Below are 14,749 nucleotides of genomic sequence, written 5' to 3'. Positions count from 1 at the left end.
CTATTAAGCATATGGTGGCCACTACAAGTTTTTCAAAATTCTAATTTTTGCTTGAAAGGTTAAAAGGTATCATTGGCAACAAATGCTGTCAGATATTTTTCCTGGAGTGATAGGCTCACTTTATTTTTAAAACAATGTCAAATATGCAGATCTGAATAACCATAGTTTGTCTTTAGTTGTTCTTTCAAGTCAAATTGATACTCCATGACAAAGATGGGTGGCAGAGCTTTCAAGTGCAATAATCACACAAGTGCTCTTTCTCAAGGCAACCATCTTTCCTCAGTATGCTACAGAAGTACTTCATATGCACTTCCCATTTCTTCACACAGTACATTAAAAAGAAGTATACTCAAGGATTGAGACTTAAGTAATACAATTTTACTGCTTCATCAAAGATGCTCTTAAATGAAAGTGGCATCATTTTTGCCATGAGCTTTTGGCAGTGAAAAATACAACTGCCTGGACCATTTGGTGCTGCTACTTTGATTCTTGCAGGCCAGCGTTTCCCACCAGTGCTTTTGTACCATCTGCAAATTTTGAAGTGTGGTCTATGCAATAGGCCCATGATATTGAAACTATTTTCATAGCAAATGCAAGACATTATTTACCTTTTTGACTTTGCTGAAATTTGCAGATGGTACAAAAGCACTGGTAGGAAATGCTGGCCTGCAACAATCAAGGCAGCAGCACCAAATGGTCCAGGCATTTGTATTTTTCACGGCCATGAGCTCACGGCAAATTTCAGCAAGGTCAAAAAGTTTGTTAGGCTGGGCACGGTGGCTCACACCTGTAATCCCAGCACTTTGGGAGGCCGAGGCGGGTGGATCACAAGGTCAGGAGATCGAGACCATCCTGGCTAACACGATGAAACCCCATCCCTACAAAAAATACAAAAAAAAAAAAAAATACCTGGGCATGGTGGCGGGTGCCTGTAGTCCCAGCTACTTGGGAGGCTGAGGCAGGAGAATGGTGTGAACCCAGGAGGCAGAGCTTGCAGTGAGCCAAGATCGCACCATTGCACTCCAGCCTGGGCGACAGAGTGAGACTCCATCTCAAAAATAGAAAAACAAAAAAAAGTTTATGTTTATGTTGTAAATAATGTCTTGGATTTGCTATGAAAATAGTTTTGATGGCATGGGCCTCTTGCATGGACCACACTTTGAGAACCATTGATAAAGAATGTCTTCCTAAGAGGATGTCAGGCTGTATGTATAGAAGGTGTCACCTTAAACAGACTGTAACTTGAGGCTCAATTTCATGTAACATATGCTTCAGAGGCAACTTTTCTTTGTAGGTGTTATTTTATGTACAAAGATGTATGTAGTATTTGAGTGAAAGAAATAAGAAAAGTTATCAGTAGGTGTGCCTATTTGTAGATCTGTGGGGTGAAAAAGGTTTCTGAATTTTTTGCTTTTATGATAAGCATGTTGATAGAAAAAATGAGTGACTCATTATCCTCCTGATTCTTAAATCCTCCTCACATTTTGTAATAACTACTACTAATTGAAACCCTACTTATGACTTCAGAACTTTGCTGGTACATACTTATCATATATTATCTCACTTTCCCTCCTAACGCTACAAGCACTACAAGGAAGATTTTACAGATTAACAAACACTGTGGCTCAGAGAGAGTAAGAAACGTGCTCAGAATTACAAGGCTAGTAACCAAGCAGTTGTGCTTTTGCAGTAGAAACTGGATTTGAAACCAGAACTTTGTGACCTCAAAACTTCTCCTTACCACGTGTATACAATGCCATCTTAAAGGTTATACAGTACCCTGGGAAATTTTTTTTACACAGAAAAGAATTATATCCCTACTCTCAGATACACACTAGATATAAATTCCTGTAATTAGTGATAGCTTCTTTATTTTTTAAACATTGTTTTGCTAAAAAGGAATAATAGCAAGAGAAGTAATAACTAGTTTTGCTGAACAAGAATAGTAACCGATCTGAAAGTAAAGAAGAGAGAATATGGGCCGGGCGCAGTGGCTTACGCCTGTAATCTCAGCACTTTAGGAGGCCAATGTGGGTGGATCACGAGGTCAGGAGATCGAGACCATCCTGGCTAACATGGTGAAACCCTGTCTCTACTAAAAATACAAAAAATTAGCTGGGTGTGGCGGTGGGTGCCTGTAGTCCCAGCTACTTGGGAGGCTGAGGCAGGAGAATGGTGTGAACCCGGGAGGTGGAGCTTGCAGTGAGCCAAGATCACACCACTGCACTCCAGCCTGGGCAACAGAGCAAGACTCTGTCTCAAAAAATAAAGAAGAGAGAATATGGAATGCAGCGCCACAGAACAAAGATACTGAGCACTAATTGTGTCCCAGGCATATGGTATGCCAATATGCAGCTCACAGTCCAATAGTGACAGAGACATAAAATAATTACATTAATATTTACATTAGTTATTAATCTTTAAAGTTCTCCTCATTGAATAGGCCAAAATTAATTGTCCCTAATGCTGATTTTGGAAAAAGGGGAATATTAGAGGGTAGAGCTAGGTTTTTGAAACTTTCAGTTACATGATGTTTTATATATAGTCCATTTAAAAAATAATAGCATGTATTCAATCATCTGTTCAACAAATTCTAATTGAGTTATGCATAAGGACTTTAACCAATTGTTGTTACTTTTAAGTAAAAAAATTGTGTGTCTGTGTGTGTGTATGTCTCATATCATCTTGTTTGTGTTCTCATCTCCTATTAATGTACCCTACCCTACAGGACCTGAAGCTTTGGGTGAGGCTTGTCATAGGGGGACAGATGTGACCACCTGGGAAACTATTTTAACCTATTACTACACTGGATCAACCACCTTATACAGTCACCTCTTTAATGATTTCTCATATATATATATATATATATATATATATATACACACACACACACACACACACATGCACACACACACACACACACACACATACATACACACACACTTTTTTTTTGAGACAGGGTCTTGCTCTGTCAGCCAGGCTGGAGTGCAGTGGTGTGATCTCACCTCACTGCAACCTCCCCCTCCTGGGTTTAAGCAATTCTCCTGTCTCAGCCTTCCAAGTATCGGGGGAGCCTGCCCCCAATAGTCACATAGGTTCTTTTCTATTTTCCCTAAGTGTTGGCCAGTCTGAGAAATAAAGGGACAGAGTACAAAGAGAGAAATTTTAAAGCTGGGTGTCCGGGGGAGACATCACATGTCGGCAGGTTCCATGATGCCCCACAAGCTGCAAAACCAGCAAGTTTTTATTAGTGATTTTCAAAAGGGGAGGGAGTGTACGAATAGGGTGTGGGTCACAGAGATCACATGCTTCACAAGGTAATAAAATATCACAAGGTAAATGGAGGCAGGGCGAGATCACAGGACCACAGGACAGGGGCGAAATTAAAATTGCTAATGAAGTTTTGGGCACGCATTGTCATTGATAACATCTTATCAGGAGACAGGGTTTGAGAGCAGACAACCGGTCTGACCAAAATTTACTAGGTGGGAATTTCCTCGTCCTAATAGGCCTGGGAGCACTACAGGAGACTGGGGCTTATTTCATCCCTACAGCTGTGACCGTAAAAGACAGCCACCCCCAAAGCGGCCATTTCAGAGGCCTACCCTCACGGACGCATTCTCTTTCTCAGATATGTTCCTTGCTGAGAAAAAGAATTCAGCGATATTTCTCCCATTTGCTTTTGAAAGAAGAGAAATATGGCTCTGTTCCGCCTGGCTCACCAGCAGTCAGAGTTTAAGGTTATCTCTCTTGTTTCCTGAACATTGCTGTTATCCTGTTCTTTTTTCAAGGTGCCCAGATTTCATATTGTTCAAACACACATGCTCTACAAACAATTTGTGCAGTTAACGCAATCCTCACAGGGTCCTGAGGTGACATACATCCTCCTCAGCTTCTGAAGATGATGGGATTAAGAGATTAAAGTAAAGACAGGGAGAGGAAATCACAAGGGTATTGATTGGGGAAGTGATAAGTGCCCATGAAATCTTCACAATTTATGTTCAGAGATTGCAGTAAAGATAGACGTAAGAAATTATGAAAGTATCAATTTGGGGAACTAATAAATGTCCATGAAATCTTCACAATCCACGTTCTTCTGCCATGGCTTCAGCCAGTCCCTCCGTTCCCACCCTGACTTCCCACAACACCCAAGTACCTGGGATTACAGGCGCATGCCACCACACCTGGCTAATTTTTGTATTTTTTGTAGAGACAGGGTTTTACCATGTTGTCCAGGCTGGTCTTGAACTCCTGAACTCAAGTGATTGCCTGCCTTGGCCTCCCAAAGTGTTGGGATTATAGGCATCATCTACCACGCCTGACCTTAAGTATATTTTTCTTGGAACTTTTTTTTTTTTTAAGTGGTGAATTTAGTAGAAGAATGCTTTCCTTTTTTGGATCACAGTTTATGTTCTGTTCTAAAAAATGAGGTAAAATTAGACTACAAGTCAAAATAATTCTAGTATTAACCCAAAATAAACGTGGATAAAAGTCATTTTGTTTGTGTTCTCATCTCCTATTAATGTACCTTACCCTACAGGACCTGAAGCTTTGGGTGAGGCTTGTCATAGAGAGACAGATGTGACCACCTGGGAAACTGTTTTAACCTATTACTACACTGGATCAACCACCTTATACAGTCACCTCTTTAATAATTTCTCATTTTCTCTATTAAAGAAGACCACAAAGTGTTGGCATATTATAAGTAATCCAGCTCACCCCATAATGATACAGTGAATTATATACTTTCCTAAACTTAATCATTCAAGATCTCACTTCCTTCCCTGCAGGCAAAAAGCATTATATTTTACACATGGCTCCCAGCTGGTTTTCATTGAGGCCTTCAGAATCCATTTGAACACTGAGAGCTTTAAGAAGAGCTGCTTTATCTTTCTTAGTCAACGTTGGTCATGGTACCGTTAGGTCTTTTTGTTTTCAAATTTTTCGGTTTTTGAAGGCAGAGAAACAACATGTGTCCATATTATAATTGTGCTTTATGACTGGGCAAGGAACTTTGGGTTTCATTTGCAGTTAATGTCTCTTTTGAGGATATTTACAACTTCTCATTCTTCGTTGCCATCTTCATACCGATTTATAGACATATGTGTCACATTTCAGCCCAGAGAGATTACAGCAAATAAATAAGAAACTTACTAGACTTTTAACTTTCTATTTGTTTAATCCTACCCATAACTTACTCATCAGACCTTAATTGTTGGAAATAGGACTTCTTATTAAAAAGCTGTATAAATTAATAGGTCCAATTATTGTAGATACTCCATAAATGTTTGATATATGGATACACTTTTTAAAAAATGCTTTTAACCCAGGGCTGTTTTTAATGTCATTTCTTTTAGATATGATGAACACCTCTGATGAAGAAGACAACAATCAGTTAAATGCAAATTAACCATTCTTTTGAGGGTAGACGTGCCAATGCATACTTCTGGCTGTTTTTATGATAATGTTGCCATTTGTAATACTCTGATAAAAATCCAGTGCTGTATTACAAACTGAATTTTTCTTACTAAGTAATTATATAAATATTTTCCCATCTCTCTGGTAATAGTAGTAGTTTTCAGGTCTTAGTATATTTTTGGCTATCTCAGATTTTATGATTGAAGTTCATTGTGAGGGCTTTCCATTACCCTGATGGTGGAATGCCAAGCACTCCATGCTCTGGCCGTGGCTCTCTCAGGTGTCATTTTGGTGGAGCGTGGTACTATCCAACAGTACTTTCTGTGCTAAGGGAAATGCTCTGTATTGTGCTGTGGCATCATGGCATCGCACAAGTGACACAATGGGGCACTTAAAATGTAGCTGATGTGACTGAGTAACTGAGCGTTTGTTTTTTTGTTTAATTAATTTAAATGTAAATACCCACATGTGGCTAGTGGCTACTGTATTGGGCGGCATAGCTCTAACATGCTGACTTTCTTGCGGTTTTGCAGTTGTACCAAGTATATTCTTGCCTCGCAGCCTTTTTGCTTGCCTTTCTGTTATCTGGAATGCTCTTCCACTTGGCTGGGCTTCACATCCTTCAGACCTGGGCTCCAATGCTGCCTCTGTAGGGAGCATTCTCTGAGTCACCTTACCTCAAATAACTTCCCCTCCCCACAATCTTCTTCCTTATGCATTGCTGTATGTATTTATTACTACCTGATATTTTATTTACGATCTGTCTCCTCTACTCTAAAGACTTTGTTCAATTTTTCTCTGTATTTTACTCATAGAAGTCAGGAGACCATAATGTTTAAGGGCATGGGCTTTAACATATGCTTGAATAAGATATGCTTGACAAGCTCAGTTCTGCTGCTTACAAACTCTGCACCTTAAACAAATTATCTACACTTTTGGAACTTCAGTTTTCCCATCATAAAATGGGGGTAAAAATGCCTGCCTCTAAGAGTACTGTGAAAATTAATAACATAAATAAATAAACCATTTAGGACTCTTTACAGAAATGAATTTGTTGTCTAGATTAACTTTAATTTTGATGGAGAAAAATCCAAACCAAAAAAAGAAGTACGATGAGTTGATAGGCTTCAGTGTGCAAAGATCAAGAGTAAAAAGGAGTGGATAGTTACCCTTACAGAATTAAATGTTCCATTATTTGGGAAAATCACATGAAGAGAGGTGTTTGCCTTAGGGATAAATAAAGGTCAACTACTAAGCCCATTTTTTTAAACTTTTATATTGAAATATGTTATAGTTTGCATAAAGTAAAATGAATAGATTTTAATTGTACAGCTTGATAATCTTTTAGACATACACACATCCTTTTAACAAACACACGAGTCAATACAGAGAATATTTGCAACATCCCAGAAGGCTATCTTCCACCCTCTTCCACTCAGTAAACCTCAGTGGAAACCCATTATGCTGGGATCTGTCAATGCAGGCTTTTCCTATTTTTGTCTATTCTTTTATATTAAGTTGTTTTTCCTATTCTTTCACATAAGTGAAATCATACAGTTTTTAGTCTCTCATATCTGACTTCTTTCACTCAACAGTAAGTCTGTGGTATTTATCTATGTTTGTGTATATAGCAATAGTTCATGTTTCCTACTGCTCGGTTGTATAAGTATACCACAACTTATTTATCGATCTTATTATCGGTAGACACTTGGGTTGTTTCCGGTGATGACTAAAACTGCTATGAGCATGCCTTTTAGAGGACATAGGCACTCATTTCTGGTTATGCAGTGTTTGTATGCATGGCGTTAGTAGGTACTATCAATGGGGATTTTTTTTTTGCCACTCCACTGGGCCCATTTTGAAAAAAGGAAAAAAGGTAATGCTGGAAAGTCCTTGGTCCTGCCAGCTTTTTCATAAATGGTTGGAAAGATGCTCAATTAAACTTAATATAAAGAAAATCTCAGAAAATTATAATCTGACTGCATAAAGGACTAGTTTGGAAAGAGAATTTTATTCATTTTGCAGGGCATTCTCTTAGTTGGAGTAATTGTGAATTTTGTGACTTAAAATATTAATAAAAAAATTATGCCCAAACTGTCAAATGAGCCTGGGAATGAAACCACTTATAGGTCTCTCCATCAGCAATCAATGGCATGACTCTCAGGGCACTTGCTTGGGACAGAGACCAAATTTGATTCGTTCTAGTTCACTAACAGGGAATTTAGAAGATGTTCTGAGAGATTCAGACCAAAAAAAAAAAAAAAAAAAAAAAAACGCCAAATCGAAATATCAGTTAAGTGAGAGTTCAGAAACTTTTCCTGTGAAGAAATGGCTAAAAGAGTTGACATTATTTAGTCAAGATGTGAGAAAGTGAAGAAAAGATGACTTGATTCTGTCCTTTAGATGGGAGGATTTTAGAAGAGGATTTGGATTGGTTTTTGTTCCTAGAGAAGACCATCTTATAGGCATTAGGCACCGCTCTCCTTTCACTCAGAGTACTTATACCACTAGAATAAAGTACTACATGATATTAGGAAGGATTCTTAGCAGTTGGCTAGAGAGGAAATTATGTTGTTCTTTTGCTAGGAATTGTCTAGAGACAATAACTCTCTGCCTGGAGTAATTAGAACATTTTAAGGGAATACAGATAATTAGGACAGATAACTTTGGGAATCTTTTAATCTCAGATATTATGTATATTGTGGTTGAAAGGGACTTACAGCCAAAGAAAAGTGTCAGTATAATAGAAGAAGCTCAGCTCCTTTGGTAACTTGTAAGAGAGTTTCACTTTAGAGATGCCCATTTGGGCATTCAGTGTTTTGACTGCTCTTTCCTTACCGGTTAGAAGATGCTAGAAGATATAACTTAACCATCTTCGTGTAGATGTCATCATGCTGCCCAACTGACTATGGTACATTGGCTGACCAGAAACTGTATATTTCACTTTGTAGATAATTTCTCTATTACTTCTCTTGAGAAACATCTTCCTAGTCTGTCATGGGCAGTTGCCTTGTCATTGTCCCCTGGAAACCTTCTTTATCAGACTGACAACTCCCCGTGTTTGTAATTTCCAATTCGGAGGATTCTCCTCCAAATTGGAATTAAGAGGAGATGCTACATGTTTCCAGTTCAATCTTGATCCAAATAGCACCTTTGTGAAGAACTTGTCGGGATTCAGTTAATTAATCCATGTGAAGTTCCTAGAACTGCCTGGCACAGAATAAACATTCAGTGAGGGGTAGCTATTCTTACTGTTCTTTCTCTGTTTCATGTCTGGCTTCTCTGTACGTATGTATTACTAGTGCTCAATTCTAGGAAATAAAGGGAAGTGAAGCAGGCCAGTTGGTTGGACCTAAGGAGAAGAACAAATGCAATCATGCAGAAAGATTATAGTAACTTAAAAGTATAGTTTTGGAAAATCTCTTTAAATCTAACCAATGCACAGTGGAAAATCCCTGAAGAACCAATCTAATTATTCAATTAAATGGAACCGTTATGCTGACTTTTACTACAGAAGGCAAGCATAATTTAGAAAATGGGGCATTTTAATTCTCTTTTGTTTTCCAATTAGTGCAATTGCTCTAATGGGGAGTACTCATGCTTGAGTCTGTGTTCTTCCAGTATGTGCTTTGCACATAATTTCAGTCTTTCTCTCCCCCAAAACTGGAATCCTCACCTGTTGACATAGAGATTTACTTATTGCAGTGCTCATACTGCCCAGATCATGGCCTCAGAGCAAATATCCTTCTGCCATGAAAGTGGACCCGACCAGCACCAGTCCCCCCACCCCCCACCCCTGGAGCTCTGCTTTTCCTGCCGGGTATAATTAGGATGCTAAAGTAACGGAGCTCTCACTTTTTTTGCTGATGCCAGCTTACCACAACAGACCACATGAGTTTACTCTTAGTTGAAAGTGGTAAGGAAAATGCTAAGAACATTCATTTTAATTGGTCAACATTATGCAGACTTTAATGCCACTGTTTTATAGTCCTGTGCTTAGGATTTCTTTCTGCCACTAGCCATCAGCTTATTATAGCAGATAGTCTTATTTGCTTCTGATTATCCTTTTTATTATTATTTGATTATTGATTATTACTTGCAAAATTTAAACCTCTTTTGTTTATTGCTACCTTATTTAGGTAACAGTTTCATCTGTCCTAATATTTGTTCTGCATAAAAGACTGACAGTTTCACACTGGTGGGAAAGTGTTTTTTCATCATATGGCTGTCAAGACCAGGATGAATGGCAGATTTTTTTTTTTCTTAAATGCTTGCTTTGATGCTGATGTTTTGTAGCTAAAAGACATGGATCATATGGGTAGTGTGTGATGGTGGCAGGGATGGTGGTACAAATGATCCTTTAATGTAACTAGACGTGTTTTCTTTGCATTGGTTGGATTTATTCCTCCTGAACTCTGGAAAATGTTTAATTTGTTATTCTAAAATGAAAAAGATCCATAAAGTATGAGAGAATAGTAAAAGGAGAATTGTGTTTTTTAAAAAGTGAACTCACTCTTCTTAAAAGTTTTGGGAGGATTTAGGAAGTTAGGCACTGACCTAAGTATAGGAAATGTGGTCTTTGCCTTTGGAGCCAACATGACACATTTTAGTGGGGAAAAGCACAGTAACCTTGTAATTCTGTCATACAGCTGAAGCTGTAAGGTGTGGGCGATGGCTGCAGTTCCTCATCAGGACTTCATGTTCCATCTCCCCCTCCACAAAGTCCTTCTCACATAGGCCTGTGGGGAGAGCTGGGGCTGAGTTCCTTTGAGTAAGTTTACCTAAGATTTTGCTTTTTTATTAAATGAGTGGGGAATAGGTAGAAATAAAAGAAAAATTATTTAAATTACAACTAGAAAGCTTTAACATTAGGAGAAAAAAAAACCCAGAAATTACAAAGTATATGCAAAACAGAGGATTAATTAGTTTATAGTGATATTGAGAAGGTCCATCTATGTAAGTATAAAATGGTCATTTAAATTCATAATTTAAGAAACAGTTACGTCTTTAAATTAGTTTGAACATTTTCACATTCTAAAAAATACATTTAAAATCAAAAGAATCAAAACTAGAACTAAAAGAATATAAAGTCATTTCTAATTTTACAAAGGATTGATTTCCTGGCTTAAGTACCAATTATTCCTCTATAACACTGTAAGAGTCATTATGAGGCTGATAATAATTACGGTCATTTATTGGATGTTTGCTCTAAGCCAGAGATGAGGCAAACTATGACTCATGGGCCAAATCTAGTCTTACTGGAACATAGCCATGTTCATTTGTTTTTGCAGTAGAATAGAACTGAGTAGTTGTGGCAAAGATCGACCCTCCAGAGCCTCAAATATTTACTATCTTGCCCTTTCCTGACGAAGTTTGCCAATCCCTGATTTAAGACAAGCACTGTTCTTTGTAACAATTATGTCATTTAATCCTTACAACATCTCTAGGAGGTTAGTTTCTTATCCTGCTTTTATAGATGATGAAATAGAGGCTCAAAGATATTAAGTGACTTGCCCAGGGTTACTCAGCTAAGTGGAAGAATATGAACTTGAAGCCATGATGACAGAGTCCATACTTTCCCCTTTGTGCCCAATTTCTTTGTCGTTAGCCTTCAGAGAGGTGGCATATCTTGGTGGTTAAAGGTATAGAAGACTCTGAAGCCAGGTTGCTTAAAGTGAGATGACCTTAGGCAATAAATGACTTGACTTTGTATCTCAGAATATAAGTGTTGGCAAATACTACTATTATGAACCTCCTGTTTTGTAGGTGAGATACTAAATCTCCAGAAAGGCTTTTAAGCTTTCCAAAGACCTGACTTTACAAATGACTATAGCTTCCCTCCAGTGCTAGATAGATAACACATATTTCAGAGGGCTGATGGTTTTGGAAAGGTAAAATCATGAGTCCAGTGTTCATTTTTTTCTCTCTTAATTATCAGGTACTTCATAGACAGCAGTCTCAGCCAGCCAAGGAGAGTTCCCCTCCCAGAGAAGAAGCGCCTCCCCCACCTCCTCCGACTGAAGACAGTTGTGCCAAAAAGCCCCGGTCTCGCACAAAGATCTCCTTAGAAGCCCTGGGGATCCTCCAAAGCTTTATTCATGATGTAGGCCTGTACCCCGACCAGGAAGCCATCCACACTCTTTCGGCTCAGCTGGATCTCCCCAAACACACCATCATCAAGTTCTTCCAGAACCAGCGGTACCACGTGAAGCACCACGGGAAGCTGAAAGAGCACCTGGGCTCCGCGGTGGACGTGGCCGAGTATAAGGACGAGGAGCTGCTGACCGAGTCAGAGGAGAACGACAGCGAGGAAGGCTCCGAGGAGATGTACAAAGTGGAGGCTGAGGAGGAAAATGCTGACAAAAGCAAGGCAGCACCTGCCGAAATTGACCAGAGATAATGTGAACTTCTACTAGGCAAAGCAATACATCGGTCCAAGGATTTTCTGCTTTCATTTCTTTAAAAGTTTTTTGTTTGTTTGTTTGTTTTTGTTTTTGTTTTTGGGTTTTGTTTTTTTTTTTTGCTTTATTTTTGTCTTTTTATGTCTGTTTTGTTTTTCTTACCCTTTTGGACATTTCTTTGTTGCACAGGATACACCTATAGACTGAATAAGTTCAGTATTTCCGAATCAGACATCGCCTTGGCAAAGACACTAAAGCGTTACACTTTATCCCGTCTCTATGACTGGATCATAGTCATTATAATCACAGGAGACTCTGCCTTCATTATCCTTGCACTTAACGGAAGTTACATCAGGCAAGTTCCAGGATGAAAAGAACTATGAAATAAATGAAGGAAGCTACAAGTGTGTGTGTATATGTATATGTATATATCTCTATATTTACATATATATATTAAAATTGCATGGGACAGAGACTTTGCAATCCGAAAGAATAGACTGTGAAATGAGTTCTTAAAGAAAAGACTTGTTTATGTATTAAAAAAAACCACTTCACAGTGAGTCGCTTTGGCTTTTTGATAAACTGCGGCCTGCTCTCAGGGTGGGGTGACTATTTTTGAATTCCTATTTATTTTTTGTGTTTGTCCCTGATTTTTTTTTTTAATTCTATGGCTTCCTATCTGGCAGCTTAATGGGTAATTTTTGAGGTATGTATTTAACAAAATAAACCAACACTGCCGAAAAAAGAAAAAAAAAAGTAAAGTGAAAAAAATCAGGGCACATTAAAATGATACAAGTCAAATTAATCTTAAAGACACAATGCACACTTAAAATGACTCAATAAAATGACTTGCTGCGTTCCGTTATTCAATTTATCATTACTGTAGTGAACAGATGCATTTCTGTGGAATTCCAAATAAGTAAAACTGAAATTCAGTGCAGAGAAAACTTTGTCCATTAGTGCAAGTCTTGATCAAATGACATTTTGACATTGGACATACGGAATTCATAGTATGAGCCACATTTTGTTGTGAAATTTATTTACCTGCTTGTGGCTTCAAATCTGAAAATTAATAAGCCTGCTCGTTTAAAAGTTGTTTGTTGTTGCTGTTTTTTTTTGTCTTTGTTTTTTACTAGAAAATAGTTCAGTGTAATATTAAGTTAGAAAGAAGTTGCTGCCCAGTTAAAGGGGCTCCCTCTCAAATAAATCTCCATCCTTCCCTCTCCCAAAAGACATTTCTGATTTCTGTTTCACTTTGGGCTTCCTCTTCTTCGTACACATTCCATCTACCTAATCAAACATGTTCAGTCCCTAATCTCTCCCGTCCCTTTTCCTGGGATGACAGCCCTTACAAGAACTGTTTTTGAATCGTTGTGCAGCTCCGGGCAATAGAGTATGTGAAGCGATTTCAGTAGAATCACTTACTCATCCTAAAAGAAAACATTATCCCAGTTACCTACATCGCAATTACCTTATGTAAAGCAGAACTAATGCTGACTGGATGTTTAATGGGATGAGCATTAAAGCTGCAATCTACTATAGTACTCCAGATCTCTTTCAGCTTCCTATGAGAAACACCAGAAGCATTACTTTCCACTTCTACTTACAGTAATTGCCAGAGGAGACCTCACATTCAGGACTGGCCTAGTGAGCATAATCCATGCTTTAAACTGGCCATTAAACAGTCCCACATGGTTGGATTTTTTTTTTTTTTTGAGTTGTGCTTTCACGAAACCTTGTCAAAGACCTCATGCAATATCACTTTGAAAGTTATTTTCTGTTTACTACACAAACATTGTAATATAACTGTTAATACTATTTATATATTTGAAAGGTATAAAAGGTAGGAGTTAAAAAAAAACCTCTATGTGTAGATATTAACTCAGAACTTACAATATACAGGGAGAAGACATGTTGCAATACAAGCTAATTCTAGCTGCTCAGTAACCTCTGGAGTTTTTAAAGGGACATTTTCCTGTACTTTTTCAAATAATGATGTTTAAAAATTATCTTGACATGAGCGTCATATACCTTTGCAAAAGGATGGTTGTTTGCAGTTAGCCCTGGCCCCATCCTTCCTATTTCTGTAGTATGCTGCAGCTTTAATCAGAAAGTCCATGGTTGCTGCTTCCTGATCTCCGAGTTACTCTTTCCAAATTGTCTTCTTACACTGTTGCTGAAGGTCACTCTGTACACGTAATGGAAACTGATTTTGCCAAGCTCTTACAAGGTGGTTCATCTATCGATGGCATCCGCATTTGGTATCTTTTACACTTCAACCAAAAATTTATTAGGTATTTTTCAATGCTAAGTCTTGCCTTTTATTTTTTAATTTCACTGCCAAGTTTGCAGTGGTTCTAAGTGAATCTGTGGGCATTTTAGCCTGTGGTCTTGCCAGATCTTTGCGAATTACAATGCATATATGTCTATTTATTCAATATCTGTCATATAATATCTATTTGGAAGAAGAAACTTTCTCTTGTAGTGCCTCTTGACAAAGCACAATTTCCCGCCTTTTTTTTTTTTGTGAAATGAAAAAAACAAATTGTGTTTTATTGCGGTATCAACAATGTGAATAAGGATTAACATATTGTAAATGTTCTTTTTTCCATGTAAATCAACTATCTTTGTTATCACTAAGTGATAATTAATTTTTAACTTATGTGCATTGTTAGGCTGTTAGAATTTTTTGGTTGTTAAAATAAACGCATTCAATAAATATGACTTTGTTTGTCAAGTATTTTACTGGGCATTATCTGCTCTCCCACTTAATTTTTCATGCAGAGCGAGACCTGGTGAGTCTTAGGAAAATTTGTACCCTTATTTTAGAAACAAGACAGTGGTACCTGCAATTACAGATGTATGAGTCCTGTACAGTGCATGGATTTAATAGCACATGTGAATGTATGTGTGTCTCTGTGTGTATATAA

General features: G+C 37.9%; 1 protein-coding gene across 3 annotated transcripts in view; it reads left to right on the top strand.

Moving 5' to 3' along the window:
* The window catches only part of SATB2 (SATB homeobox 2), a 190,725-nt gene extending 176,185 nt beyond the window's left edge, over positions 1-14,540 (top strand). Inside the window, exon 11 of one of the 3 annotated variants that reach the window (XM_003253903.3) lies at positions 11,357-14,540. In XM_003253903.3, the coding sequence (XP_003253951.1) occupies positions 11,357-11,818 (462 nt within the window). In that variant the 3' untranslated portion in view covers positions 11,819-14,540. The remainder of the gene's footprint in view (positions 1-11,356) is intronic. The other 2 variants (XM_030802779.1, XM_030802780.1) reach the window with 2 other exon arrangements.
* The last annotated feature ends 209 nt before the right edge of the window (positions 14,541-14,749 follow it).

This window comes from Nomascus leucogenys, chromosome 22a (assembly GCF_006542625.1).
Source record: "Nomascus leucogenys isolate Asia chromosome 22a, Asia_NLE_v1, whole genome shotgun sequence".
In the NCBI taxonomy this organism is placed as follows: domain Eukaryota; kingdom Metazoa; phylum Chordata; class Mammalia; order Primates; family Hylobatidae; genus Nomascus; species Nomascus leucogenys.
Note: the sequence above shows the minus strand (reverse complement) of the source record. Positions and strands in the feature narration are given on the sequence as shown.